Source organism: Salvelinus alpinus, chromosome 4, assembly GCF_045679555.1.
Source record: "Salvelinus alpinus chromosome 4, SLU_Salpinus.1, whole genome shotgun sequence".
In the NCBI taxonomy this organism is placed as follows: Eukaryota; Metazoa; Chordata; class Actinopteri; order Salmoniformes; family Salmonidae; genus Salvelinus; species Salvelinus alpinus.
Window position 1 is genome coordinate 83156222 of NC_092089.1, and position 27335 is coordinate 83183556.

At 42.3% G+C, this 27335-nt stretch overlaps 3 protein-coding genes across 6 annotated transcripts; 1 reads left to right on the forward strand and 2 right to left on the reverse strand.

Annotated features, from left to right (window-relative positions):
* Positions 1 to 9769: 9769 nt before the first annotated feature.
* Positions 9770 to 13203, reverse strand: LOC139574545 (F-box/LRR-repeat protein 12-like). 3 transcript variants are annotated; one of them, XM_071399237.1, is made up of 4 exons: positions 13099 to 13203; positions 12772 to 12799; positions 12595 to 12670; positions 9770 to 11708 (listed from the first exon to the last, which is right to left on the reverse strand). In XM_071399237.1, the coding sequence occupies exons 1-4, from the start codon at positions 13157 to 13159 to the stop codon at positions 10680 to 10682; spliced, it is 1194 nt and encodes a 397-aa protein (XP_071255338.1). In that variant the 5' UTR covers positions 13160 to 13203; the 3' UTR covers positions 9770 to 10679. The 3 variants fall into 3 exon arrangements, with proteins under 3 accessions (XP_071255338.1, XP_071255339.1, XP_071255337.1); XM_071399238.1 differs by lacking the exon at positions 13099 to 13203 and adding an exon at positions 12924 to 13047 and having other exon boundaries at positions 10539 to 11708; XM_071399236.1 differs by lacking the exon at positions 13099 to 13203 and having other exon boundaries at positions 10539 to 11708; positions 12772 to 12915.
* Positions 13204 to 13381: 178 nt separating this feature from the next.
* On the forward strand, positions 13382 to 21406 carry LOC139574547 (COP9 signalosome complex subunit 6). 2 transcript variants are annotated; one of them, XM_071399241.1, is made up of 10 exons: positions 13382 to 13517; positions 14692 to 14817; positions 15147 to 15278; positions 15570 to 15658; positions 15866 to 15928; positions 18110 to 18157; positions 19958 to 20072; positions 20165 to 20257; positions 20514 to 20614; positions 20877 to 21406. In XM_071399241.1, exons 2-10 carry the CDS (start codon positions 14706 to 14708, stop codon positions 21015 to 21017), a joined length of 894 nt encoding a protein of 297 aa, XP_071255342.1. In that variant the 5' UTR covers positions 13382 to 13517; positions 14692 to 14705; the 3' UTR covers positions 21018 to 21406. The 2 variants fall into 2 exon arrangements, with proteins under 2 accessions (XP_071255342.1, XP_071255341.1); XM_071399240.1 differs by lacking the exon at positions 13382 to 13517 and adding an exon at positions 13738 to 13880.
* Positions 21407 to 24017: 2611 nt separating this feature from the next.
* On the reverse strand, positions 24018 to 26596 carry LOC139574546 (uncharacterized). The gene is made up of 5 exons (XM_071399239.1): positions 26534 to 26596; positions 25890 to 25953; positions 25711 to 25755; positions 25352 to 25512; positions 24018 to 25148 (listed from the first exon to the last, which is right to left on the reverse strand). Exons 2-5 carry the CDS (start codon positions 25942 to 25944, stop codon positions 24429 to 24431), a joined length of 981 nt encoding a protein of 326 aa, XP_071255340.1. The 5' UTR covers positions 25945 to 25953; positions 26534 to 26596; the 3' UTR covers positions 24018 to 24428.
* Between the last annotated feature and the right edge of the window lie 739 nt (positions 26597 to 27335).

A 27335-nucleotide genomic window follows, 5' to 3' on the forward strand; every position in this document is an offset into this window, starting at 1 on the left:
TTTACAGCGCAATATTTAACCATGCCAGAATGTTTTTACACACAAAATTTGTTATACAACATATATATATTATTACAACACTGTACTAAACTTTAATACCCTTTAAATGCTTATATTTATAACTGTCTGTTGTAGGAAAGACTGTATTCATATGAAAATAAAAAACATTGTTTTAAAACCACTGCAGACACACACAACCCCCCCGAAAAGCCCATTGTTTTAAAAACGCACACAGGTGTCTTTCCTGAAGCATTTTCTCCGAGACAGACAGAGAGAGAGAGATGGATATTCCATTCGTTAAAGGTGAGATACAATTTTAAAACCCTTTATTTAATTCTAAATATTTTGTACAGAACTTTTAAACATGCTATAATTAGTTAAACAATTTTACTATTCCTTTCTTACAGATAAAGGGGCGGCTATATGGTTAACCCAGATACCCATCCATTTCTAATTCCGCATCTTCCAGACAGGGTCTGCCTCGCAAGATATCCTGCACAATCCACGTTCCGTAAGTTTTCTTCACCCAGATAGATCAAACGTCTTGCATTTAGACCCCGGGTATGTCTTAAGGATAGAAGCGCCCAGCGACGTAATTGTTCACGATGTTGGAAAAGATTGTCCAGCTGTTTCATCATGGCCAGGAATATACGATAATCGCTCCACTTAAAGCTAAAGACAGGCACAAAATAGTTCACATCCATGCAGGATTTGGAAAATACATATGAACTAACCGATTTTGTAGCATTTTAACTATTGAATTGGGCACATGCTAAAATTGTCACTTTGGAGTCTGGACTATACGCCACTGAAGAGATTGTTATGGCTTTCAAATCATCTCGCCCGCACACTTCCTCTTCCAGCGCATACCCGGGCAGCGTTGTTCCACTCAGGGCATGTTCGATCTGGCATAGCCCGAGCCGTATCTTAAGCCATTCTCTCATACGCAGCGCAGGAGAAAAACTCCCGGGTTTTGTTTGATAAAGGGTTGACACACAGTTGAATCCTCCGGTTGGAAAATGTAACCCATATGTCCATCACTCATATCCAGCACTCCATTAAAACATGCAGGGGCCTCACACAGAATGTCCTCGATGTTTTTGTCATTGTGTTCTTGACACGAGGCACAAAGTACACCTACAATTGGCCTAGGAGACATGTTTAATTTGTTGTTTAGTGTTCTGGGTTTATTTTAATTTCTTGTTTGGTGTTCTGGGGTTTATTTATAATGCGGCTGCCCCCCAATAACCCAGGGCATTCCTATTTCATAGACAACAGCCCTAAGGTCACTACAACAGGGTAGGGGGCCATACTCTTTGAAATGTTCAAACACATCTCCCAGTTCAACGAGATCCCTACACATCAATCATCATGACAGCTTCAAAGGAACAGATGCACTATCTGGTTAAATAAACACTCACTCTAAGGCGTGAGAACGGAAGGCAGGATGTCCATATATGGGCATACACACCTGACCTATAAAGTAGGGTCATAAATCACACGTTTGACGTGGGCTGTCTACTGTATTCTTTCTAGGGTTGTACCTGGTAGGATCCTTGATCATTTGTGTGAGATTGAGGGCATCCAGCTTAGATTGTAGGACGGCCGGGGTGTTAAGCATATCCCAGTTTAGGTCACCTAACAGTACAAATTCTGAAGATAAATGGGGGGCAATTAATTCACATATGGTGTCCAGGGCACAGCTGGGGGCTGAGGGGGGGGGGGGTCTATAACAAACGGGAACAGTGAGAGACTTATTTCTGGAAAGGTGGATTTAAAAAAAAGCTTGAACTGTTTGGGCACAGACCTGGATAGCATGACAGAACTCTGCAGGCTATCTCTGCAGTAGATTGCAACTCCACCCCCTTTGGCAGTTCTATCTTGGCGGAAAATATTGTAGTTGGGGATGGAAATTCAGAATTTTTGTTTTTGAACTTGATTGAGCTCTCAACCTGCTCCACTGCAGCCCCTTCGATGAGAATGGGGGAGCGCTCGATCCTTCTTTTTCTGTAGTCCACAATCATCTCCTTTGTATTGATCAGTTGAGGGAGAGGTTGTTGTCCTGGCACCACATGGCCAGGTCTCAGAGTGATGTTTTGCCTTATTCATCAACAAAATCCTAAGTGTACGAAATACCTTCAAAACTGTCCCTATAGGCTCTTATGCTCTTTTGTACATGGGCTAAACAACCATGCTTGATAATCCATATAGGCCTACTGAATTAAATAATAATACCAATAATAATAATAATGAAAACATAATGATGCATTAACCTAATATTCATATGGCCTGATAATGACACTGCTTTAGTGAAGAGTAAGCCACCATAATTGTTATTTTACAATAATGTGCTTTAAATTATGCTAAAATATTATTTAGTACATGGGAAACCAGATGAGGGGAACATATCTCGACAAAGTGGTACAAAAAAGTGAAGGACTGAGTAGTCCACATACTCGGAAAAGGAAAGTCACTGTCTATTTTTCCATTCATTAACAGATTTTTTTGTCGACATTTAGGAAAGTCGCATAATGAAAATAAATTTGACAGTTGCCAGCCAACTATGGTGCATTTCCATTGAAATATCTTGTGTCGATAAAAACAGAATGATGTGACGCGAAAAATGTATTATTTTTCAAGTAATAGCTGCCTTTTATCATTAAATAAAAATTCATTCACCAATTAAATTGCAGGTGACCATATAGGCCTATGTCGGACGAAAGTGATAAGCATGGTGATTGAAAATAAATTGAAACGTTAGCTCAGCGGCTATTTTCGTGGTTGACTGACTGATGTGCTCTGTACAGCTCTGATATCATTACAGATTTCAACGCTCTTGATCGATTACAATTGTAATACCTTCAGAATACATTTTTTGTTGTTGTCAATCTTTAGAAAGTTTCTCCTATATCTGCAGTTTCCATTAGACGTCATAATGTAACGACTTTCCTCTTCTTCTTCTGATGAGGAGTAAAAGATATTGGACCAATGTGCAGTGTGGTAAGTGTCCATTTTAATATATAAAACTGAACACTACAAAAATACAAAATAACAAAGTGAATGAACAAACGAAAATCAAAACAGTCCCGTATGGTACAAACACAGACACAGGAAACAACCACCCACAAAACACAATGAAAAACAGGCTACCTAAATATGGCTCCCAATCAGAGACAACGACTGACACCTGCCTCTGATTGGGAACCATACTAGGCCAAACACATAGAAATATAACCATAGAACAAAACATAGAAAAACAACATAGAATGCCCACCCCAACTCACGCCCTGACCAAACTAAAATAAAAACATAAAAAAGGAACTAAGATCAGAACGTGAAAGTACCCCCCCCCCCCAAAGGTGCGGACTCCGGCCGCAAAACCTGAACCTATAGGGGAGGGCCTGGGTGGGCATTTACCGCGGTAGCGGCTCTGGAGCGGGACGAGGACCCCAGTCCACCATAGTCTCGGCCCACTTCTGTGATACCTTAGGAGCGGCGACCCTCGTCACCGACCCTGGATTTGAGACCTTAGTAAAGGGCACCACTGGACTGAGGGGCGCCTCTGGACTGAGGGGCAGCTCCGGACAGGAGGGCGACTCTGGCGGCTCCTGACTGACGGGCGGCTCAGGCGGCTCAGGACAGACGGGCGGCTCAGGCGGCTCAGGCGGCTCAGGACAGACGGGCGGCTCAGGCGGCTCAGGACAGACGGGCGGCTCAGGCGGCTCAGGACAGACGGGCGGCTCAGGCGGCTCAGGACAGACGGGCGGCTCAGGCGGCTCAGGACAGACGGGCGGCTCAGGACAGATGGGCGGCCCAGGAAAGACGGGCGGCCCAGGCGGCTCAGAACAGACGGGCGGCTCAGGACAGACGGGCGGCTCAGGACAGCCTGGTGCGTGGGGCTGCCACAGGACCCACCAGGCTGGGGAGACCTACAGGAGGCCTGGTGCTTGGAGGAGGCACCGGAAGGACCGGGCTGTGGGGGAGCACTGGAGCGCAGCCTTGGCACCACTCCCCCAGGCTGGATGACTACTCTAGCCCGGACCCTCCAGAGTGCAGGCACAGGTTGAACCGGGCTGTGGGTGAGCACTGGAGATCTAGTGCATACTACGCGCACCTCTCCCTTAGGCTCAATGCCCACATTCGCCCGGCACGAGCGGAGCGCAGGCATAGGACGCACTGCACCCTCCCAGCGCCCCGGAGACACAGCACGCAGAGCCGGCGCAGGATACCCTGGGCCGAAACTGCGTACCAGAGACCAGACACGCTGAGCCGGCACAACACGCCCTGGCTGGATGCCCACTCTCGCATGGCACTTGCGGGGGGCTGGCCTATAGCGCACCGGGCTATGGGCGCGTACTGGCGACACCGTGCGCTTAACCGCATAACACGGTGCCTGACCAGTACAACGCTGCTTACAATAAGCACGAGGAGTGGGCTCAGGTCTCCAACCTGACTCCGCCACACTCCCCGTGTGCCCCCCCAATACATTTTTGGGGCTGCCTCTCGTCCCAGCCACGCTGCCGTGCTGCCTCCTCATACCAACGCCGCTCAGCTTTCGCTGCCTCCAGCTCTGCCTTGGGGCGACGATATTCCCCAGCCTGTGCCCAGGGTCCCTTTCCGTCCAGAATCTCCTCCCATGTCCAGGAGTCCAGAACTCGCTGCTGCCGTTTACCACGCTGCTTGGTCCTTGGTTGGTGGGTGTATCTGTAATGACTTTCCTCTTCTTCTGATGAGGAGTAAGAGATATCGGACCAATGTGCAGCGTGGTAAGTGTCCATTTTAATATATAAAACTGAACACTACAAAAATACAAAATAACAAAGTGAATGAACAAACGAAAATCAAAACAGTCCCGTATGGTACAAACACAGGAAACAACCACCCACCAAAACCAATGAAAAGCAGGCTACCTAAATATGGCTCCCAATCAGAGACAACGACTGACACCTGCCTCTGATTGGGAACCATACTAGGCCAAACACATAGAAATATAACCATAGAACAAAACATAGAAAAACAACATAGAATGCCCACCCCAACTCACGCCCTGACCAAACTAAAATAAAGACATTAAAAAGGAACTAAGGTCAGAACGGGACACATAATGATTTTTTTGCGACATTTTTTCCCCCTCCATTTTGCGACAATGGAAACATGTCTAATGTAGGCTATATTCACTATATTCACTGACGTAGGCTTACTGATTTCTATAATTCCATGTAAAATTAGGCTATGGCGTATTTTGATAATTGATTCATCTGGGTGGCTACTAATAAGCCGAAACTGTTACAATACCTTCTCCAATGGATAAGCGGAGTGTAAATAATCAAACTAACCTTAGGAAAACGCTCCAGATAATACGTTAAATGTTACCCTTTTTCATTAAGTCTAGTAGCCTAACCTACAAAACGGATGTGAAATAATATTCTCCATACACTCTCCAGTCTCATTTACTCACCAGATATTATTTTGGAAAGATATTGTAATTTCTGATGTAAAGGACATAATCTAAACAAGCGCTACTCCCAAAAAATCCCCCTTTTTTATTGTACTACTGATATTGATTATTTGATTTGATTGAATTTGCAGTGAGCTCAACATCATTTGCCTGCCCCCAAACAAAAATCAAGGTGCCTAGCATTGGGAATTTGAGACCAAAACTACTGATTATTTCTTAAACTGTAGTGGTAAAAAAACAGATTATTCATCATTGTTTGTGTATCATGCTTTTTATAGGTTTTATTATCTATTTTATATATATATATACATAACTTTGCATTGTACTGTGAAACTGATTGAGGTGTTAAAATCCTGTTTTAATCAACGACGCCTTTGTGTTTATGTTCTTTGATAACATTTGATCTCTTTTATTGACTGCTTCTTTTTCAATTTATTGTTTTAAGTGGGTTGCTATTTTAAATGCATTTCATTTTTTGTACGTTAAAATAACATCAAATTGGTCAGAAATACAGTGTAGACACTGTTAATTTTGTAAATGACTATTGTAGCTGGAAACAGTTTTTTTATCAGCAACCATCACTACTGTGTTCCAATGGCACGTTGTGTTAGCTAATCCAAGTTTATCATTTTAAAAGAAAACACTTTTGCAATTATGTTAGCACAGCTGAAAATGGTTTTGACTGGTGTTCTGCGGGTACTATTTAACGAAACTGCCAGTTGAGGACTTGTGAGGCATCCGCTTCTCAATCTAGACACTCTAATGTACTTGTCCTCTTGCTCAGTTGTGCACCGGGGCCTCCCACTCCTGTTTCTATTCTGGTTAGAGCCGGTTTGCGCTGTTCTGTGAAGGGAGTAGTACACAGCATTGTTCGAGATCTTCAGTGTTTTGGCAATTTCTGGCATGGAATAGCCTTCATTTCTCAGAACAAGAATAGACTGACAAGTTTCAGAAGAAAGTTTTTTGTTTCTGGCCATTATGAGCCTGTAATCGATCCCACAAATGCTGATGCTCCAGATACTCAACTAGTCTAAAGAAGGCCAGTTGTATTGCTTCTTTAATCAGGACAACAGTTTTCAGCTGTGCTAACATAATTGCAAAAGGGTTTTCTAACGATCAATTAGCCTTTTAAAATGATGAACTTGGATTAGCTAACACAACGTGCCATTGGAACACAGGAGTGATGGTTGCTGATAATGGGCCTCTGAACGCCTATGTAGATATTCCATAAAAAAAATCTGCCGTTTCCAGCTACAGTAGTCATTTACAACATTAACAATGTCTACACTGTATTTCTGATCAATTTTTTATTTATTTATAATTATTTTTTAAATAAATGTTATCCCATTTTCTCCCCAATTTTCGTGGTATCCAATCGCTAGTAATTACTATCTTGTCTCATCGCTACAACTCCCGTATGGGCTCGGGTGAAACGAAGGTCGAAAGCCATGCGTCCTCCGAAGCACAACCCAACCAAGCCGCACTGCTTCTTAACACAGCGCGCCTCCAACCCGGAAGCCAGCCGCACCAATGTGTCGGAGGAAACACTGTGTACCTGGCCCCCTTGGTTAGCGCGCACTGCGCCCGGCCCGCCACAGGAGTCGCTAGAGCGCGATGAGACAAGGATATCCCTACCGGCCAAACCCTCCCTAACCCGGACGACGCTATCCCAATTGTGCGTCGCCCCACGGACCTCCCGGTCGCGGCCGGCTGCGACAGAGCCTGGGCGCGAACCCAGAGATTCTGGTGGCGCAGCTAGCATCGCAGTGCCCTAGACCACTGCGCCAATTTCTGATCAATTTGATGTTCTTTTAATGGACAAAAAAAAAGCTTCAAATATTTGCTTTTCTTTCAAAAACATGGACATTTCTAAGTGACCCCAAACTTTTGAACGGTAGTGTATTTATCTTTGATGATTGTATGAAAATAGACTCCATTAACTTTTTTGTCTATCATTCTTAAGACGTTTTAAAAATGTATGAGCTAAGTTGTAGGCCTACTAAATAAATATTTGGAGTAGATTGCCTGCTGAGCTGAACTGGGGTGTGATATGAAGATAATAGACAAGGTGTTAGGGGCTATTAGAATGTGTAAAGACCCATGATCTTCCAGAGCCCACTAATCAAGACTGGTCAAGCTCAGTTTTTATCATGACTTGTCAATACTGAGCTTCTACTTATCATGAAAGATATTCTGACTTACTGTACATTTACACACGCTGAAACAGGCAATGTTAATCAGTGATAAAGGCTATTGCAGAATGCGCACACATACTGTATCTGAGAACAAATATTATGTGAGGATAGAAGTGATTCCTTGAGGTGCGACCTAGATCCACAAATAGCAGCAAAGTTAACTTAAAACCACACTCACTTGTTCCGCCACAACAGTAGAATGTCTTCTCTAAACAGTCATCTACAGTCTTGAGAAGACCTGCTCTTTCCCACCCAAAGTACATCCTGTCTCCCAATCTTGAACTAGTTCAAACTACTGAACATCATGTACTCTTTACTCCCGAGTGGCGCAGCGGTCTAAGGCACTATCTCAGTGCAAGAGGTGTCACTACAGTCCCTGGATCGAATCCAGGCTGAATCACATGCGGCCGTGATTGGGAGTACCATAGGGCGGCGCACAATTGGCCCAGCGTCGTGGGTAGGCCGTCATTGTAAATAAGAATTTGTTCTTAACTGACTTGCCTAGTTAAATAAAGGTTAAATCAAATTAAAATAAATAAACACTCTGTACCAGAAACCATGACAAAGTAGCAAATGTCTCTCTGTTCACTGAATGTTGTAGCAGTTTCATACCAACCACTGTCTGTAATGATGCATATTTATGTCATTAAGAATGACTATACAGTCAGCTCCAAAAGTATTGGGTGAGTGAAAGTTGTTTTGTTTTGGCTCTGTACGCCAGCACTTTGGATTTGAAATAAAACAATGACTGAGGTTAAAGTACAGACTATCAGCTTTACATTTAGGGTATTTTCATCCATATCCTGAATAATGAGTGAGAAAGTTAGACCCACAAATACCATACCCCAACACATGCTAACCTCTCACAATAACAGGAGACTTTAGCATTTTTTTGAGGGGGTAGGATATTTGTGCATCTCACTTTCATACTGATCATTATTCATGATTTATTCAGGAATATCCGTAATCATGGTAGCATCCACATTAATATAGAACTGTTTAGAAACATATCCTATTCTTATTTACAATAAAAGAGACTCCAAAACGACAATATTATTTACCCTTTCTATTGGGCACAAAATAATCTAAAACACAACCAAAACAAACATTTGGCTTGACGTAGCCATTGTGTGCTAGGAATATGGGACCAAATACTTAACTTTTTACTACTTTAATACACAAAGTTAATGTGTCCCAATACTTTTGGTCCCTTAAAATGAAGGGACTATGTAAAGTGCTGTAACTTATAAACAGTTCAGAAGATACTCTCATATTAAAATGGACAGTCTGCACTTTAACTTCAGTCATTGTATCATTTCAAATCCAAAGGTCTAGTACCGAGCCAAAACAACCAAAAAAATGTGTCAGTCACAATACTTTTGGAGGCTACTGTAAATTATATAGTCGTTCTGATTATTCTCAGAACAACAATGAGCCTTTTAGCCATGCTCTACCACCATGCTATTGGCCACGGCTCGTTCAGCCTGTCACTATCAGCCTTTGCATTTTCACATGTACCCCAAAGCTCTGTATTAAAACTTTTACCAAATCCTGGAATTTAAGTCTCCGCTTTCACCTTCTCAAAGGCAACGTGTTACTGCAAAATTACCACTTACAATGAGAATGGTCCATTAGACACTTACGCTCACGTTCAATAATGTATTTCACTACCATTCACTATGACTGCAGGCCTAATGATCTGTTATTGGCTGAAATACTCTAGAATGTTTTCAAATCAAATTAAATGTTTTTATATAGCCCTTCTTACATCAGCTGATATATCAAAGTGCTGTACAGAAACCCAGCCTAAAACCGCAAACAGCAAGCAATGCAGGTGTAGAAGCACGGTTTTGTGTTGCATTATTAGGTTAAGCTATTGTCTTATGTCTGTGTGTCACATTTGAGGATTAAAACTGTTTTAAATGGTCTTCATCTCTTGTGCACATTGAACTACTTGTACAGTTTATTATTTTATCATGAAAGAACATTGACCCCCCCCCCGACATAGCATGGTATCCCAATGTCCTTTCCTTTGTTCTTAATTATTTACAAAGCATATAATGGAGTTCAACCCTGAAACATTATTCATAGATGATAATTTCCCACACACATAAAATACATTGTGCCATTTTTATTTACCACAGTTTCTTGATTGAAAAAGGTTAACAGTTTTCATTTCTACTTTCTCGTAATTAATAAAGATAACATACTGCTTTGGAGAATCACACAACTCAAGTGGGGATAAGTGTATTTTTCCAGTTAGCAAAACATATAGTGGGCTACAGCAAATTTTAACTGCAATGGTTTTGAAATTGCATAATACCCGCAACGTACTGATAACTGTCCAAGCTGTTATTTTACCCCCCCCCCCCCCCCCACCCACAGTTTCAATATATTTCGCCGTCAATGTGACGTTCTACCTGCTACACAGAAACCAACCAAAATCTACTTCCCTCAATATTTCCATTCACAAGATAGAATGGATGTACAGATCAGCTGCCGAGAACGGAACTTCTGCAATTATTGAGCTTGCCATTAGACGCAACGCAAGCAGTACAGCAGCTTTCAATGATTTCAAAGGAAGAATTCCCTCAATGGCTGATGGCAGTGCTGGACGTCCGATGGCTGTAGCAGGTCCATTACAGTACATGATTGAAGTCATCATTTATTGGTCGCTGCGATGCCTCTACGGTGTACATTTAAAACAAGCTTTTAAGTTTAACCACTTCCTTACACACATTTAGACTAAAAGAGGAACCACCACTTATCCATTGCGGATGGGAATACAGCAAACAGGTGCTTCCTCTCATAATGGTTTAATGGGAGTCACAGGAAATGTTAACTGTCCCTTTGTTCAATAGCATAGCTGTAAGCGAGTTTAAAATTGTTGTTGCAGCTTTCAATTTTTTTTTTTTAACACATATGTGAATGAAGGTAAAGCATGAGTTTGCAACAGGCTGAATTGAGAGGAATGTTTTACAATAGTAGAATAAGGGACCAGATGTGTAACAGATCCAGTATGCAATCTAGTCTGAGGTTATTGTAACGGTGCAGTTGGTGAACACTAGTGCACATTGTGGCAGCAGAGCAGCAAGTGAGCGGCGCAGACTTGGCACAGGGTCATTCTCTTCCAGTTTATCATCACAACTATCTGTGCCACCCTCCCTCCCCTCCTCACCCTCTCCCTGCCTCTCCACCTCCCCCTCTCTCTCTGGTGTCTTTGGGCAAACCTGGAAGAACACCTCGCAGAACTCCAACCTGCGCAGGTCCCGCAGTGTCCTGCAGCTACGTAGCACCTGCATCTCTCTCAGCTTGCAGCATCTCAGGCGCAGGCGCTTCAGGTCCCTCAGGCGGCTGGCGGACAGCAGGCCTGGTCCCACCTCCTTACCGCCAAGGCTTAGTTCCTCTAGGCCCAGCCAGCCCACTCCGAGCCCCAGGGAGGCCATTTGCAGCTGGGCGCCCGGTCGCCCAAAGTGCCCTATCTCCAGGTACTTGAGCCTGGAGAGCCCGTTTAAGCCCGAGTCAGTTTCTTGGGCGGCACTGCGCCTAAGGCCTTCCGCTGTGACACGAAGGACGTTGCGGAGCTCTAGGCGGCTAAGCCTTAACCAAGACGCCAGACTCTGCAGGTGCTGGTCTGTGAAGGAGGGCACGTTGTCAAGGACCATCGTCTCAATGGCAATCCCTGATGTGGAGGCAGGCACTTTCCCAGTTTGAACACGTCCCTGTTGCTGAGTAGCAGCAGTTGATGCCATTCCAGATTGTTTCTCAGGACTGAGTGGGGTCTGGGTGAAAAAGCCCTGTGGTAGCTCGCAGCCACGCAACTCTAGGACCTGCAGTGTTGTGGGCAGGAGCTGGCAACTGTGCAAGCCTCTCAGGTCTGCGTGCAGCAGGGAAAGACTACGCAGACGGGGGCACCTGGAGGACAAAGCCTTAAGCCAGGACTCTGAGAGAAAGGCCCCACCTCTAGCAGAGAGCAGCAAGCCACGCAGCCGCAGGCATCGGAGCCCAGTGCCCAGATACTGGCGTAGAAGAACCCACAGCATGCGCGATGTCACCTGACCCAAAATGGACACCAAGGGCAGGAAGAGCAGTTGAAGAATGAAAACATCCAATGAGGGAGAGATGGGGAAGAAACAATGCATCAGTGTTTGAGCGATAACTTGAAAGTTCTGTAGAGTTAGCTGGTCAACAGGTAGGAAATAGGCAGTGCTGGGGAGTAGTGAACTACATGTAGTTCAACTAGTAATTTAACTACATTTTGCAGTAGCTTGGTGGTAGTTGAACTAAATTCAAATCTAGGTAGTCTTTTCAGTAGTTCATTACCATAATCGCTAACTACAAGAACGACACTGTTTTTTGCAAAAATTAAGTGCGTTTTAAGTAGGCAATCATTTCCTTTCATTTTCGGGATTCAACCTTCCTAATTCTCACTTGAAACAGTTTGTGTTTAATAGGCTACATTACGTTAACATATGACCCCCAAAGTCATCGGTCTTGCAATTTGTAGCCTGACACTTAAAATGATACAATTTCACAAAATAGTTTGGATGTAGTGAACTACTTTTTCAAAGTAACTTTAGTTAAGTAAACCATATTTGTCTTAAGGGTAGCTTTAGTGTAGGTTAACTTCTTCTACTGTTAAGTAATTGGTAGTTTTGTAAATTATACACATTTTCAGAGTAACTTCCCCCAACACTGGAAATAAGCCTGCAATGCAAGTATCAACATTGCATTTTGTTGCAGAATGTGAGAGGTCTCAAACAAGTAGCTATCAATAATAAAATCAAGTCTGCTGAAATATCATTGAATGTAGAACCTGATAAACATGGCTATATCACAAAATGGCTGACGTCTTTAGACAGACATGGTAGCCTCAGAAATCTTTTCATGACAAGTCTTGAAATGGTAAGATCAACATGCAATAATGGACACCATTCTTACCCCTTTCCATGCAGTTAGATCAACAACTCGCCATAGTCTTTGGTCTTTTACAAGGCGTCTCCATCTCTTACACACCCTGCAAATACACCACATGAATGACATGACAAAGAGAAGTGTTCTTCAAGCTAACATTGACGTTATCATGCAAATTGATATTGAGCAGCTAACTTGTTTTACCTTCCAGTTCGGATGAGCTCTCGCACACCTAAATATGATAAAATATCAATTAAAATGTTCTCTGGAAAGTAATCGAGGGTAGAAGTTCTGAAGTCTGCCATTTTGTAAACAAAAAGTACCGTCGAGTACACGGACAAAATACACCGACGTACCAAAGTTGCATTCAAGTAATAAACCCTGCAGAAACGGGTGCTAAAGCTACAACGTTCCTAAACGTTCTGAAATACTACATGCATTTCAAATAATAAATAAGCATAACACCGGCATAATTTCCAAAGCATGTATCACCAAAACTCCTGTGTAAATGCAGCAAACACTGCCCCTTACATGCTGACCACACCGGACACGTTGCGTGCGCGAGCGTCGCAAAATAAATGTAGGATTCCATGTTATTCAATTATTGCACCCAGACTGCTCGCGCGCGCCAACGAGCGTTTGCAATGCCATGGGCTAAAAATAGAAGTAATTCCTATTTCTGACGCAGATCGCGCTGAAAGTCCTGCCTCTCCCATCTCCTCATTGGTTTATAGAAGCAGGTACCCACATGCCATCTCCTCATTGGTTATACCCACGTGGGTAATTGAAAGACGAAATGTTTTGCCGGTTGTGGTAAAAGTGTAGATGCCAATCACCATATAAATTCAAAGATGAAAAAGTCTGGAAGGAGGAGAGATGACTAGAAACGATTCAGTTGGCCATTTTATGTGTGGATTAATTGTCGGAGTAGAAGGCCTTGTGCATTTCAGGTAAAATAACAACTCAATGTTTATATCCCAGGACAAATTAGCTAGCAACAGCATGCTATCTAGTACAAATTAGATAGCAAGTGCAAGCTAACTAGCTAAATTGCCATACATGTTTAATGCTTTTCGACCTGTCCCCAAATTAATGTCATTGGTTCAGAGTTTTTTTGTTGATATTTTAACCTGCGTGTCGTGATCACGTTTGGTGTAGGGGAACAAAATTAATTTATGCACGATGGCGCACGTGCACGTTGGGTTAGGTGTTTGCGTTTGAGAAAAAACGCCTCGTTCTACTGGGCTTGCGCAGCTGTAAGTCGGACAAGATGGCGACGAGCAATGGTGGTGGAATGGAGGTGGATGGGGCAGGTAAATCAATTGTGCTTTAAGGGAAATTATTATCTGATTATGATAAGGTTGTATACATATTGTGTAGGTTTCAACTATACTCCTTTGTCGATGGTGTTAGCGCATTTAGCTTGCCATTATTTCGCTTATGCGTTCTCTAACGTTACTACAGCGAGGCTACCTAACGTTAGTTAATTTAGAAAAGGTGGCTGTCCAGCACTTGTGTGTGTATATTAACGTTACTGGTATATGCAATTTCCAAACAAGTGCAGTTAATATTTGCTAGTTAACAAACTAATTCAACCGCCGTCACATTGATTGGTCCGTCCGTATTACCTAACTAAACATCGGCAATGTAAACAACTAGCGTTAGTTTATCGATTGCTAGCTAGGTAACAGTTAACATGTTAAAACGTTAACTATTTTGCCTTAACTAGTTTTAATAACAGCGCAGTAACAGGTCCTCTATACCTAGCGACCTATATTTTTCTAAACTGTTAGTAAGTTTCATGATGACATCTTTTAATATGTGGATTGGGATAGCATTGTTGAAAAATCATAGCTTTGATGAGTAGAATCAATGTCATTTTTTTATTTAACTAGTCATCACTGTAACGTTACTCATCCTATAAAGTTAGATTACTCAAATCCACCCAATTCAACTGCACACGGATATTGTAACAATCGTCTAAAGAAAATAATATTATTAAAGACAAGAACAAAAATGCTTTGTTTGCTCTGAGGCAGGTGTTCGTGTTAAGGCCATATTAGCTACGTTTGGCTTTAGAGATGACCAACAATAAAGGAAACCCACCTTCTCTCTGTCCCACAGCCAGCCCCAGTGTTATGGTCTCTGGGGTCACCGGCAGTGTCTCTGTTGCCTTGCATCCTCTCGTCATCCTCAACATCTCAGATCACTGGATTCGCATCCGCTCTCAGGAGGGGCGGCCCATGCAGGGTATGTGAGCTGATTAGTTTTCAAGAATACTGATAGTTGTATACAGTCTTAATTTGGCATGGGATAAGGGGATGAGAGATGTTTAAATTTTTTCAGTAAATTGCTCTGTAAATGTCTAAACTTCTTTTAGAAGTATTTCAACTTTAAGACATTAATTAAAATAGTTAAGACTCTACAAGAGAACCAATACCTCAACAGTGGGGAGGGAATCATACATGGGAGAGGTTAGAGTTAATGACACAATTTCAATGGACTTTGCTATAGCCTACATGTGTATCCATTCCAACCATCTGCCTAATGTTGCATTGCATCCTTTCCTTCTCACCAAGTGATCGGCGCGTTAATCGGGAAGCAGGAGGGTAGAAACATTGAGGTGATGAACTCCTTTGAGCTGCTTCATCAATTGGTAGATGACCGAGCACACATTGACAAGGAGTATTACTACACCAAGGAGGAGCAGTGTGAGTCTAATTTCACTAACCTACCATACAAAGAAAAAGTCAATGTCACTCCCCATTGATTACAGTTGTGATTGAAAATCAAGTTGTGATTGATTGATGTGCCGTGTCATGGTTTCCCACCATCTCTGAAGTGGAAAAATGTCATAGTAGGCTTGTACCTGAAGCCCTTGGTGTTATAAACGGAACTGAACCTCTGTATAAGTGCTGGTCTAGGATCAGTTTTGCCTTTTGGGTCACAGTGAATAAGATTACATTAGTGGGGGGACCTACTTGACCTCTGCTTTCTTTCAGTCAAACAGGTCTTCAAGGACATGGAATTCCTGGGCTGGTATACCACAGGTGGTCCTTGTGACCAATCAGACATCCACATTCACAAGCAGGTAGGTGGAGCAAAGGAGAATACATTTATTTTCCATTTGGTTGGGCATTTTCCATGGGAGAGAAATTAGAGGCATGATAAAAGTAACTGTTACTGTAATTGGTCAGTGAATTGTTGTGATTTGAAAGATTTAAATGTCAGTCATTTGAGGTTATTTGGCCAACTGTGTGCTGTTTGCTTATTGGCTTTTCCTCTCTTTTCACTTCAGGTGTGTGAGATAATTGAGAGTCCTCTCTTCCTCAAGCTCAACCCGATGACCAAACACACAGATGTGAGTTTCTCATTTAGATTTTTTTATACAATGGACGATATACAGTTGAAGTCAGAAGTTTACATACACGTTAGCCAAATACATTTAAACTCAGTTTTTCACAATTTCTGACATTTAATCCTAGTAAAAATTCCCTGTCTTAGGTCAGTTAATATCACCACTTTATTTTAAGAATGTGAAATGTCACAATAATAGTAGAGAATGATTTATTTCAGTGTTTATTTCTTTCATCACATTCCCAGTGGGTCAGAAGTTTGCATACACTCAATTAGTATTTGGTAGCATTGCATTTAAATTGTTTAACTTGGGTCAAGCGTTTCAGCTAGCCTTCCACAAGCTTCCCACAATAAGTTGGGTGAATTTTGGCTCATTTCTCCTGACAGAGCTGGTGTAACTGAGTCTGGTTTGTAGGCCTCCTTGCGCACACACGCTTTTTCAGTTCTGCCCACACATTTTCTATAGGATTGAGGTCAGGGCTTTGTGATGGCCAATACCTTGACTTTGTTGTCCTTAAGCCATTTTGCCACAACTTTGGAAGTATGCTTGGGGTCATTGTCCACTTGGAAGACCCATTTGCGACCAAGCTTTAACTTCCTGACTGATGTCTTGAGATGTTGCTTCAATATATCAACATAATTTTCCTTTCTCATGATGCCATCTATTTTGTGAAGTGCACCATTCCCTCCTGCAGCAAAGCACCCCCACAACATGAGGCTGCCGCCCCCGTGCTTCACGGTTGGGATGGTGTTCTTCGGCTTGCAAGCCGCCCCCTTTTTCCTCCAAACATAATGATGGTCATTATGGCCAAACAGTTGTATTTTTGTTTCATCAGACCAGAGAACATTTCTCCAAAAAGTACGATCTTTATCCCCATGTGCAGTTGCAAACCGTAGCCTGGCTTTTTTATGGTGGTTTTGGAGCATTGGCTTCTTCCTTGCTGAGTGGCCTTTCAGGTTATGTCAATATAGGACTCGTTTACTGTGGATATAGATACTTTTGTACCTGTTTCCTCCAGCATCTTCACAAGTACCTTTGCTGTTCTGGGATTGATTTGTACTTTTCGCACCAAAGTATGTTCATCTCTAGGAGACAGAACACGTCTCCTTCCTGAGTGGTATGACGGGTCTTATGGTGTTTATACTTGCGTACTATTGTTTGTACAGGTGAACGTGGTATCTTCAGGCATTTGGAAACACAACACTTTTTTTCCTGAGGTCTTGGCTGATTTCTTTTGATTTTCCCATGATGTCAAGCAAAGAGGCACAGCGTTTGAAGGTAGGCCTTGAAATACATCCACACCTCCAATTGACTCAAATTATGTCAATTAGCCTATCAGAAGCTTCTAAAGCCATGACATCATTTTTGGGAATGTTCCAAGGCACAGTCAACTTGGTGTACGTAAACTTCTGACCCACTGGAATTGTGATACAGTGAAATAATTGTTGGGAAAATTACTTTTGTCATGCACAAAGTAGATGTCCTAACCGACTTGCCAAAACTATAGTTTGTTCACAAGAATTTTGTGGAGTGGTTGAGAAACGAGTTTTAATGACTCCAACCTAAGTGTATGTAAACTTCTGACTTCAACTGTACAGTACCAGTCAAAGGTTTGGACACACCTACTCATTCCAGGGGTTTTCTATCTTTTTACTATTTTCTACATTTTAGAATAATAGTGAAGACATCAAAACTTTCAATTAACACATATGTAATCATGTAGAAACCAAAAAAGTGTTAAACAAATCTAAATATATTTGAGATTCTTCAAAGTAGCCAGCCTTTGCCTTGATGACAGCTTTGCACACTCGTGGCATTCTCTCAATCAGCTTCATCTGGTAGTCACCTGGAATGCATTTCAATAAACAGGTGTGACTTGTTAAAAGTTAATTTGTGGAATTTCTTTCCTTAACATATTTTTGGTTACTACATGATTCCATATGTTATTTCATAGTTTTGTTTTCTTCACTATTATTCTACAATGTAGGAAATAGCAAAAAATAAATAACCCTTGAATGAGTAGGTATGTATAAACTTTTGACTGGTACTGTATATATTAATGTGAAACATTATTCTTAAATTACTTTTTTAGTTACTTTTATGTCGGACAGTTACATTGCTATGATGCGGTAGAGATAGCTTTTCTACATGTGGTAATTGAAGCTTTTGTCCTGTCTCCCCCAGCTCCCTGTCAGTGTGTATGAGTCTGTCATCGACATCATCAGTGGAGAGGTAACTCAAGCTCTCCTACCACACACACACACCAGGGTTTCCGTTAGGAAAATGTGGCGCTGGACAATGTAACCGGGAAGATTTTAATTTACCGCCCATTTGAGACATTTCCCGGACCCATATGCTTTGGGTGCGTAACCCATTAGGGTGTCCGACCATGGTGCTCAGAATGACAGAATTCACATTTAGATTATGGTAATTAATCTTAACAAAATATGCAACTCCTGTAATGAAGCAGCCAATCAAACTTAATTTTCAAACATTTGCCAAAATGCTATTTGCGGTTAAAAAAACGCCATTCTGAACACCATCTGATGCCAGTGGCATATGACAGAGATTAAAATCTCCGTTAGCAACTTAGAAAGATGGTGAATCTAATGACGCAACAACTAGGATGGGTTGCTAATATGACTAGGAATGTGCCTTTTGCTTTTGGACAAGGGAAGAAAGTTGATATGAAAACCAATAGAACAGGAGAGAAATGGCATATGAGGAAGTATGTTGTAGATGGCAGCTGTGGCGAAAGGTCTAGCTGATTGAGTGGCGGCTGTCAGGGAAAAGCATCTAAAATATGTGAAGATAATTTGTCTTAATTTTAAATGGTGAGACGAGAAGGGGGTGTGTGGCGAAGATGGCCTATAGCTGCGTCTCTCCAGAAGGCCTGCGTTCTGCCCCCCAGAAGACCTCGCGCTCTGCTCTCCAGAATGCACTCAGCTATCTCCCGCCAATTTTTGTGCATTCGTTGTTCCATTGTGTGAATTGTTTGCTCTTTGATTTGTTTATTTTGATACATTCCTCATTACATATGTCACCAGTAGTAAATGTACCGTTAATCCCTGTCATTTGGTTACATTAATTTCTGTTAATGCATTTTGTTACTAATTAAGCCTACAATCATTTATGTTCTCATTCTCAGAGTGGAAACATTGTTTCCAGAGTTCACAACCAGCTACACTTGTGAGAAAGAAGTTATGGTTCATTTCATAACCATCATTTTGGAGTTTTGTATATTTTGTCAATGTCTTTAATTTGAAGTGCTCCATGTAAGCAATGAACATGGGTATGGTTTCTCTGTCTTGAGGGAGAGCGCACGCTTTGAAGTAGCCTACCTGGCTCAAATGTGCCCTTTTGATTTTGATTTCTGATTGTCTTAACTCACCACAGCCACCACTAATAAGCTGAGCTTCTCAGTCATTTTTTCCGTCACCTCACACAGGAAGTCCATTGCGCAAGAACAGCTGTCTGACCCGAGCTCACTGGTGTGCAGGAAACTCTGAGGGTCCTGAATAGGCTAGTTAATACAATGGTGCAAGTTCGTTAGAGACAGCTTCAGTTCCATCCAGTTGGTTGATTGATTTGATACAATGTTGCACTTCACTAGCGATAGCTCAAGTCAGGACAGATAGAAAGGGAGGCAGACCGGTTTAGTAGAGAGATCAATGTGATTGAATGAACCAGAATTGTTTTATGTATTTTGAATTAGTTGACAATGGGAGTTATTGGCCATCTGAGTTCCATGTGCTCATTTAACCACCAATGATCAGGGTGTATCAATGTGTCCATATGGCAGAGGCTGCTGCTCTCCCATAAGTGGGTGATGCGCTGTTAGCCTGCCTACCATTGTTTTTTTTCTTCTCCTGGTCAATTTGGCCAGCAACAATTGTATTTATAGGCTTAGTTTCTCTTTTTTTTCTCTTTTTTTTTTTAAGGCAATTACTGGCTAGTGGAAACACACCACTGTGATTAGTACTAGTGGCTGATTTGTAAGCTTGTCTGTCCTTCTGACTTGACCAATCCCAGGCGACCATGTTGTTTGCTGAGCTGGGGTACACTCTGGCCACAGAAGAGGCAGAGCGAATTGGAGTGGATCACGTGGCTCGCATGACAGCCACAGGCACGGGGGAGAATTCAACAGGTAACTAGTTATGGTGGACAATGGTTACCCCCCACTGTCTGACAGGCATTTTTTTAAACACCCTCTCCATTATGTGTGTCTCTTCTGTTCAGTGGCCGAACATCTCATAGCACAACACAGTGCAATTAAGATGCTCCACAGCAGGGTGAAAGTCATCTTGGAATATGTCAAAGCAGTGGAAGCAGGTGAGAGAACTGCTTACTCTATCGTGTGATGAGGGATGAAATAATGCATGTTCAAGTGAGTCTGGAAAGAAGATGCTGTTACTAATATAGATATAATTTCCAGCCCTTGCTTTAAAAAGAAAAAACATGGTCTTTCAACCCTGTCTCTTCTCCTTGGTATATCCCAACTGTATCTTATCTTACCTGTTGTTGTTGTGTGTATATTTTTCCCTCGTGCTCTCTTTTAACTCTCCCCTTCTGATTTGGTACGACCCAGGAGAGGTGCCATTTAACCATGAGATCCTCAGAGAAGCCAATGCTCTGTGCCATAGACTGCCTGTTCTCAGCACCATCAAATTCAAGACTGACTTCTATGATGTAAGTCATCCCCGCCTAGGCCAAACTCAGCTCTTGGTGTGAACATGTGTGCACCATTGTTTTTAGATTATTGTCTTGGTAATGTGATAATCTGCCAAATTGGCAGGATAATTAACGTACGTTGTTTTGAATGAACTAAACCTTGACAAAATTCCTTCTTTAAATCACTCAATAAGGGTGATGATTTGAGAATGCTTAGACATGTTGGATTGGCAGAGTACTGTAAAAGCATATTAATCTCCTTGCTTCTCACTTTTTTCAGCAATGCAATGACGTGGGCCTCATGGCTTACCTAGGTACCATCACTAAGACCTGCAACAGCATGAACCAGTTCATCAACAAGTTCAACGTCTTGTACGATAGACAGGGCATCGGCCGGAGGATGAGAGGACTGTTCTTTTGAGCGACACAGAGAGAAAGAGTGATTGGAGGAAGAGATGGCGAGGTCACAAGCACTGCTTTTCCATTTGTTTGTCTGTATTTTATGTTAAGTAACAATTGTCACACACACACACTCAGATACCAGTGAATGTTGTTCTCATCAAACCAGTTTGTTTACAAAGGTAGCAAATGCTAGAAGTGTCTCAAAGGCCTCCTGTCTATACCAGAAAATCACACACACAAACAGGAAGAAGGAAACCGTGTACAAAATCACTCACATTTTCACTCGCACTTTGACATTTGTCAGTATGCACATTAATGATTTCATGTACATGAACAGAAAATACAATTTCCGCTTTTTCTTTGTTTTGTTGTTCCATGTTTCTGTAAGTAAATAATCTGAAGATTTTTCTTGGGACTTTGATTTCTGTTTGTCCACCAATAAAAAGTAAAAATAAGGCCATTTATCAATTTAAATTATAGCTAAGAGATTCATATTCATTAACAAATATATAATTAAGTAGTAAGGCCTGAGGAGGTGTGGTATATTTCCAATTAATTGCAGTTGTGCGCAACGCGGAGTGCCTGGATACAGCCAGTAGCTGTGGTATATTGGGCATATACCGCAAACCCCTGAGATGCCTAATTGCTATTATAAAACTCGTTAATAACGTAAATAGTAATGTTTTGTCATACCCATGGTATACGGTCTGATGTTTCACGGCTCTCAGCCAATCAGCATTCAGGGCTCAAACCACCTGGTTTATAATAACACAGTAGTGCTTCCGTCCATCTCTAGTGAACAGACACGAGTAACAACTGGTATCTGACACTATTACTCAAGAGCCTTGTTTATACCTGGTGCTGACATGTGTCCTTTGTCCTGATCTTATTCACATTATGATTGTGCCCACATTGTAGCTATTGCATTAGTAAAATGTGTCTGCATTGTGACCAGATATCCTGGCCCTACATGACCAAAAGTATGTTGACACCTGCTCGTCGAACATCTCATTCCAAAATCATGGGAATGAATATGGAGTTGGTCCCCCATTTGCTATAACAGCCTCCACTCTTCTGGGAGGGCTTTCCACTTGATGTTGGAACATTGCTGAGGAGACTTGCTTCCATTCAGCCACAAGCGCATTAGTGAGGTAGGGCACTGATGTTAAGCAATTAGGCCTGGCTCGCAGTCAGCGTTCCAATTCATCCCAAATGTGTTCGATAGAGTTGAGGTCAGGGTTCTGTGCAGGGCAGTCAAGTTCTTCCACACTGATCTCAACAAACCATTTCTGTGTGGAACTTGCTTTGTGCACGGGGGCATTTTCATGCTGAAACAGGAAACCGTATGCTGTAGCATTAAGGTTTCCCTTCACTGAAACTAAGGGGCCTAGCCCGAACCACGAAAAACAGCCCCAGACTATTATTCCTCCCCCACCAAACTTTACAGTTGGCACTATGCATTGGTGCAGGTAGCGTTCTTGCATATGCCAAACCTAGATTCATCCATTGGACTGCCTGATGGTGAAGCGTAATTCCTCTCTAGAGAACGTGTTTCCACTGCTCCAGAGTCCAATGGTGGTGAGCTTTACACCACTCCAGCCGACGCTTGGCATTGCGCATGGTGATCTTAGGCTTGTGTGCTGCTGCTCGGCCATGGAAACTCATTTCACAAAGCTCCCGATGAACAGTTCTTGTGCTGAAGTTGCTTCCAGAGGCAGTTTGAACTCAGTAGTGAGTGTTGCAACCGAGGACAGATGATTTTTACACGCTCAGCACTTTGCGGTCCTGTTCTGTGTTTGTGTGGTCTACCATTTCACGGCTGAGCCGTTGTTGCTCCTAGACTTTCCACTTCACATTAACAGTCCTTACAGTTGACCGGGGCAGCTCTAGCAGGGCAGATATTTGACGAACTGACTTGTTGGTTAGGTGGCATCCTATGATGATGCCGCCACGTTGTAAGTCACTGAGCTCTTCAGTAAGGCCATTCTACTGCCAATGTTTGTCTATGGAGATTTCATGGCTGTGTGCTCGATTTTATACACCTGTCAGCAATGGGTGTGGCTGAAATAGCCAAATCCACAAATTTGAAGGGGTGTCCTATACTTTTGTATATGTAGTTTATTCTTTCAAAATAATATGTATTTATTTTAAGACACATTGATGCCATAAGTCAATTATGTCACCTGTAAATGATTTTAGAGGGCAGGATAAGGAGGATTTAAATAATTTCACTGTCCAGATCCGTCTAAACCTTTAGATATCCAGACATAATGGGTCCCCCTGACTACCTCCGGAGATGGTAAGGAAGATCTGATCACAATGCGTATTTAAATCATCTACAGTAAACCTGTCTAAAAATGTGGGCACAATCAGGATGTGGACAAGATCAGGGAAATAGACGTATGTTAGAACCAGGTATAAACAGGACTAAGAATTTAGTTATTCTTGCATACATTTTCGAGTTGGTGACCCCAGCTGGAATCGAACCCACGTTCCTGGCTTAAAGGTAGCCTGTACTCAAGTAGGTATACAAACGCAACACAATACAGAGACCCACAGGTTAAAACAAGTGTATAAAGTCAGGTCTGTGGAGTCAGCATGTTTTTTTAGGATTATTGGCCGGAAGTGACAATGTGTTTGCAGTTACCTGTTTTTTTAATGTAGTCTGTTCCTGCTGTGCATGGCCTTGGGGAGGTACTGTGTGAGGTGCATTAGACAGGAAAGGGGTGGAGGAAACAGAGTTAGGACAGTTTCAGGTCAGCATTTATTTGGATATTAAAAGGCAGCAGATGTCAACATAATGACCGCCAGCCTGCACTTTTTCTTTAGGAGCCCAAGTTTACCAGCCATGTGGCAAAGACAGGAGTCAGCTTTCCTCTATCGGATTTTATCATCCTCTCTTTCAAGCTCTCACTTGCCACGTATCTTCATTTTTGCCTTTTAATTACACAAAACCTACAGTAACAAGCAATACTGGCATGTGGTATACAAACAGAGTTCAGTAGAGAGACAAGCCAGAGACAGTTTTTTAAAAGTTTATTTTTCATAATTTGAGTCAATATTTACTTTATCTTTTTTTGCTATGAAAATTGTGTAACTGAATAATGATTTTGGATGCTGAATAGACAACGGAACATTGGACAGTAATAAATCAATCAGTCTTATCGTTGTAATATTTCCAATCATTGTAATATAGCATCACTCTCCTGCAGGTCATTGCTGTACAAATAGGTTTGCTCTCCTGCCCATAACAGCGTCACCAGCACATTGATAAGACGGTTACATGCTTAATAGCTCGAAGACCTATAATTATGGTCTCTGCTGCTTCGTCCTTCTAAATCTACATCTGGAGGGGAAAACAACTCTTCTTTCATTATTGACAAAACACTTGAGGCGTAAGTAAAGATACTGCCTTTAGAGCTTTGAATAGCTAGTCACTACCACTATCATCAGGGGAATCAGAAGGTGGGGAGGGGTACTGGAAGCGGACTGGATCATAGAGTTCATGCCCATAGTTATAGTGGTAGCCATAGTAGGGATAGGGATGGGCCACTTTCTTGTTGCTGGCTGCAGGGGGTGGTGCGTCCTCAACTGGTTCCTCCTCAACGGGAGGAGGGGGTGGGCCAGCCTTGCCATGGAAGGGTCTAGGTGGGTGGTCTATCAGGCAGTCTGGGTCCCAGTAGGGATTGCAGTCATACTCCATGCCCTTGTAGGTGTGGATGGGGGCCGGAGGGGGAGATGACTTTTTTGGGGCGGGGGGTGGTAGTTGTGGGGCAGATTTTTTAAGCATTGGGGGTGGTGGTGGAGGAGGGAGCTTGTGGAGGTTGCAGGAGGGGTGGTAGCGGGGGTCGCACAGTACGGGCAATGCCCCGGTGGGGAGGTAGACAATATGGGGCTTGCAGAGGGGGTCCTTGGCATTGCACAGGTACATGACGTCAGCCTGGGAGATGGCAGGAGCAGGTGGGGGTTGAGAGGTGCTTTTTATTGGGGGAGGGGGTAGGGCTTTGCATTTTTTGTCCGTGGCCGGGTCGCACTTCTTGACGGTGGGCACTCCCAATTTGTTCTGGAAGTGTGAGGCGTTGGGGCCATATACATGCTCCAGCTGCCTCATCTGCTGGTACAGCAGCCTGATCCGGTCAATCTCATACAGCTGAGAGGTACAAGACAGATTGAAATAAAGACAAGATACAGATTTTTTTTAATCATACAGAGAGAGAGATGGAATAATTTGAGAAAACAAATAATGCCTAATTTATTGTTAGTGGTGGTTAGTGCTTCATTAGTTAGTAGTCAGTGCTTCATTAGTTAATGCATAGCATGAGTGTTATTGATTGTTTTTCTTTCCTCTCTCACCCCCTCTGTGTGTCCAATGCTATTGTAGTAGCGGTAGTAAGCCTGGAAGTCGGGGTTGCCTCTGTACCACCTGGGTTCCACATTGCGCTTTGGTCGTGAGTGAGTCAGGAAGCCATGAGCCTTGTCCGAATCAATACTCACATCACTAACAGGGCTCATCTCTGTGGGGAGAGGTGGATCAGTGGAGAGGGAGAGCAAAGCCACAGAGGGAGAAAGACAGGCCAACTACCATTTATAACTACCATAGATATGTTGCTTTCAGTATCAAACAAAAGTAAAGCATTGGTACTACACATAATTTTATCAAGAAGCTCGAAAGCAAAAACTTTAAATGTTATCTCCCCTAAACATTCAGTTACCTTCCTGCTTGATAGTATTCAGCAGAGACTTTGCTTCCAGCCAAACTGCAGAGGATACACATGCCACAGAATCATCAGTCAGTTATCATCCAATTCCACATTGAATATTTACTTAGGACAATCATTTCAATAACTTTCATTTTACCAAACTCATGTAGCCTAAAATAACGTTATCCCACCTGGTAGCAACGTCAGACAGCATATTGCCCCCACCAGCCACAATGGAGAAATCATCTTGACCACCTGCAAACCAGCCACTGCATTTTATCACTTGCATTGTACATCTTGCTTCAATTGTTTTGTTTTTCAGTGAGCATTGACATATATTATTTAATTAAATCTACTGTACATACTGAGATGCAGGTATTTACATGTGACCTGTAACAGTTTCAAACTAAAGCTAAAAATCTAAATGTCACATTGTTTTAATTCCCGAGTGGGAAAGTAACATTATGACATTTTATATTTTTAGTTTAACTTGGGAACTGTTCAAGATCTGATCTTCACATATAAATACTTTCATCTATGTATGTTCTAAGAATAGCCAATCCCCAAATGTAATTAAACCATGCATACCAAATACCAGATGACAACGCAAATACATTCAAACAGCAGTAGGCTATAACATGTCCTGTGAACGATCAGCATATATTTTGTTATCCTCGGTATTAAACAGCATGAAAATATATAAAAGGAGAGATGAGATGCAATTTCTGTGTAAAATGATGCTTCTTCCTGCAGTTTAGAAAATATACTGATTATTGTGAATAATATTACTTAAATTTTCAGATCATATGTGCTAAAGAAGATACCCCGTACTGACCTGTGCATGGGCTGCTGTCTTTCCTGTACCGGTGAGGGTAGGTGTGATAAATATAGGTCTCCATGTCAATCAGTCTGACGTGTGAGTGCCTGTCCAATAGAATCACAAAACCATTGAAACAATAATATTGTCTCCTCCTTCCTTTAAAACGCTATTTTAATACAGAGCCTCTGGCGCCAATTAAGAATAAAAACTCCTGGACGTAAGCAGCAAAGTCATAAAAAGTCCTGACTTCAAATGGAAACTCACAGTAAGTCTGGGAGGAAACATTACCTGCTGAGTAGAAATAGCAGGGTATCCCTGGGGAAAATATTGCCATGTTAGGAAAAAATCTTACAGCCTTTTCATCAGCGCAAAACTAGAATTTCCAAAAGTGGACCCAAGCAATCTAGGCCTACAATAGCATGAAGTCAATAATGTGTAGAAAATAACACTAATATAGAACAAAATGTGTGGTATGCAACTGAGCATTATATACAAGCCTGTGTGCAGTGTGTTGAAATCAGAGGAACTGTCCCCGACCAAGCCGTTAACAAATTTCCCCCCAAATTATATATTTTTGTAGTTGTCCTGAACCCACTGCACGCAAGTCGTCCTTAAATTCTCATCTTTGCTTCAGAACCAAAAAGTTGGTTGTTGACCCGAGCAGTCATCAATTGGCGCGCAAAATGGGCGCTCATATCCAGATTAGTGACCAGAAAGTACTTGTTTCAGTTCCTCCAGTTTTGCCTTGCATAAACAAAGTAGGTCTACGTTTACCACCCATATACAATACAGTTTAGCAATCTACTACGGACGCATC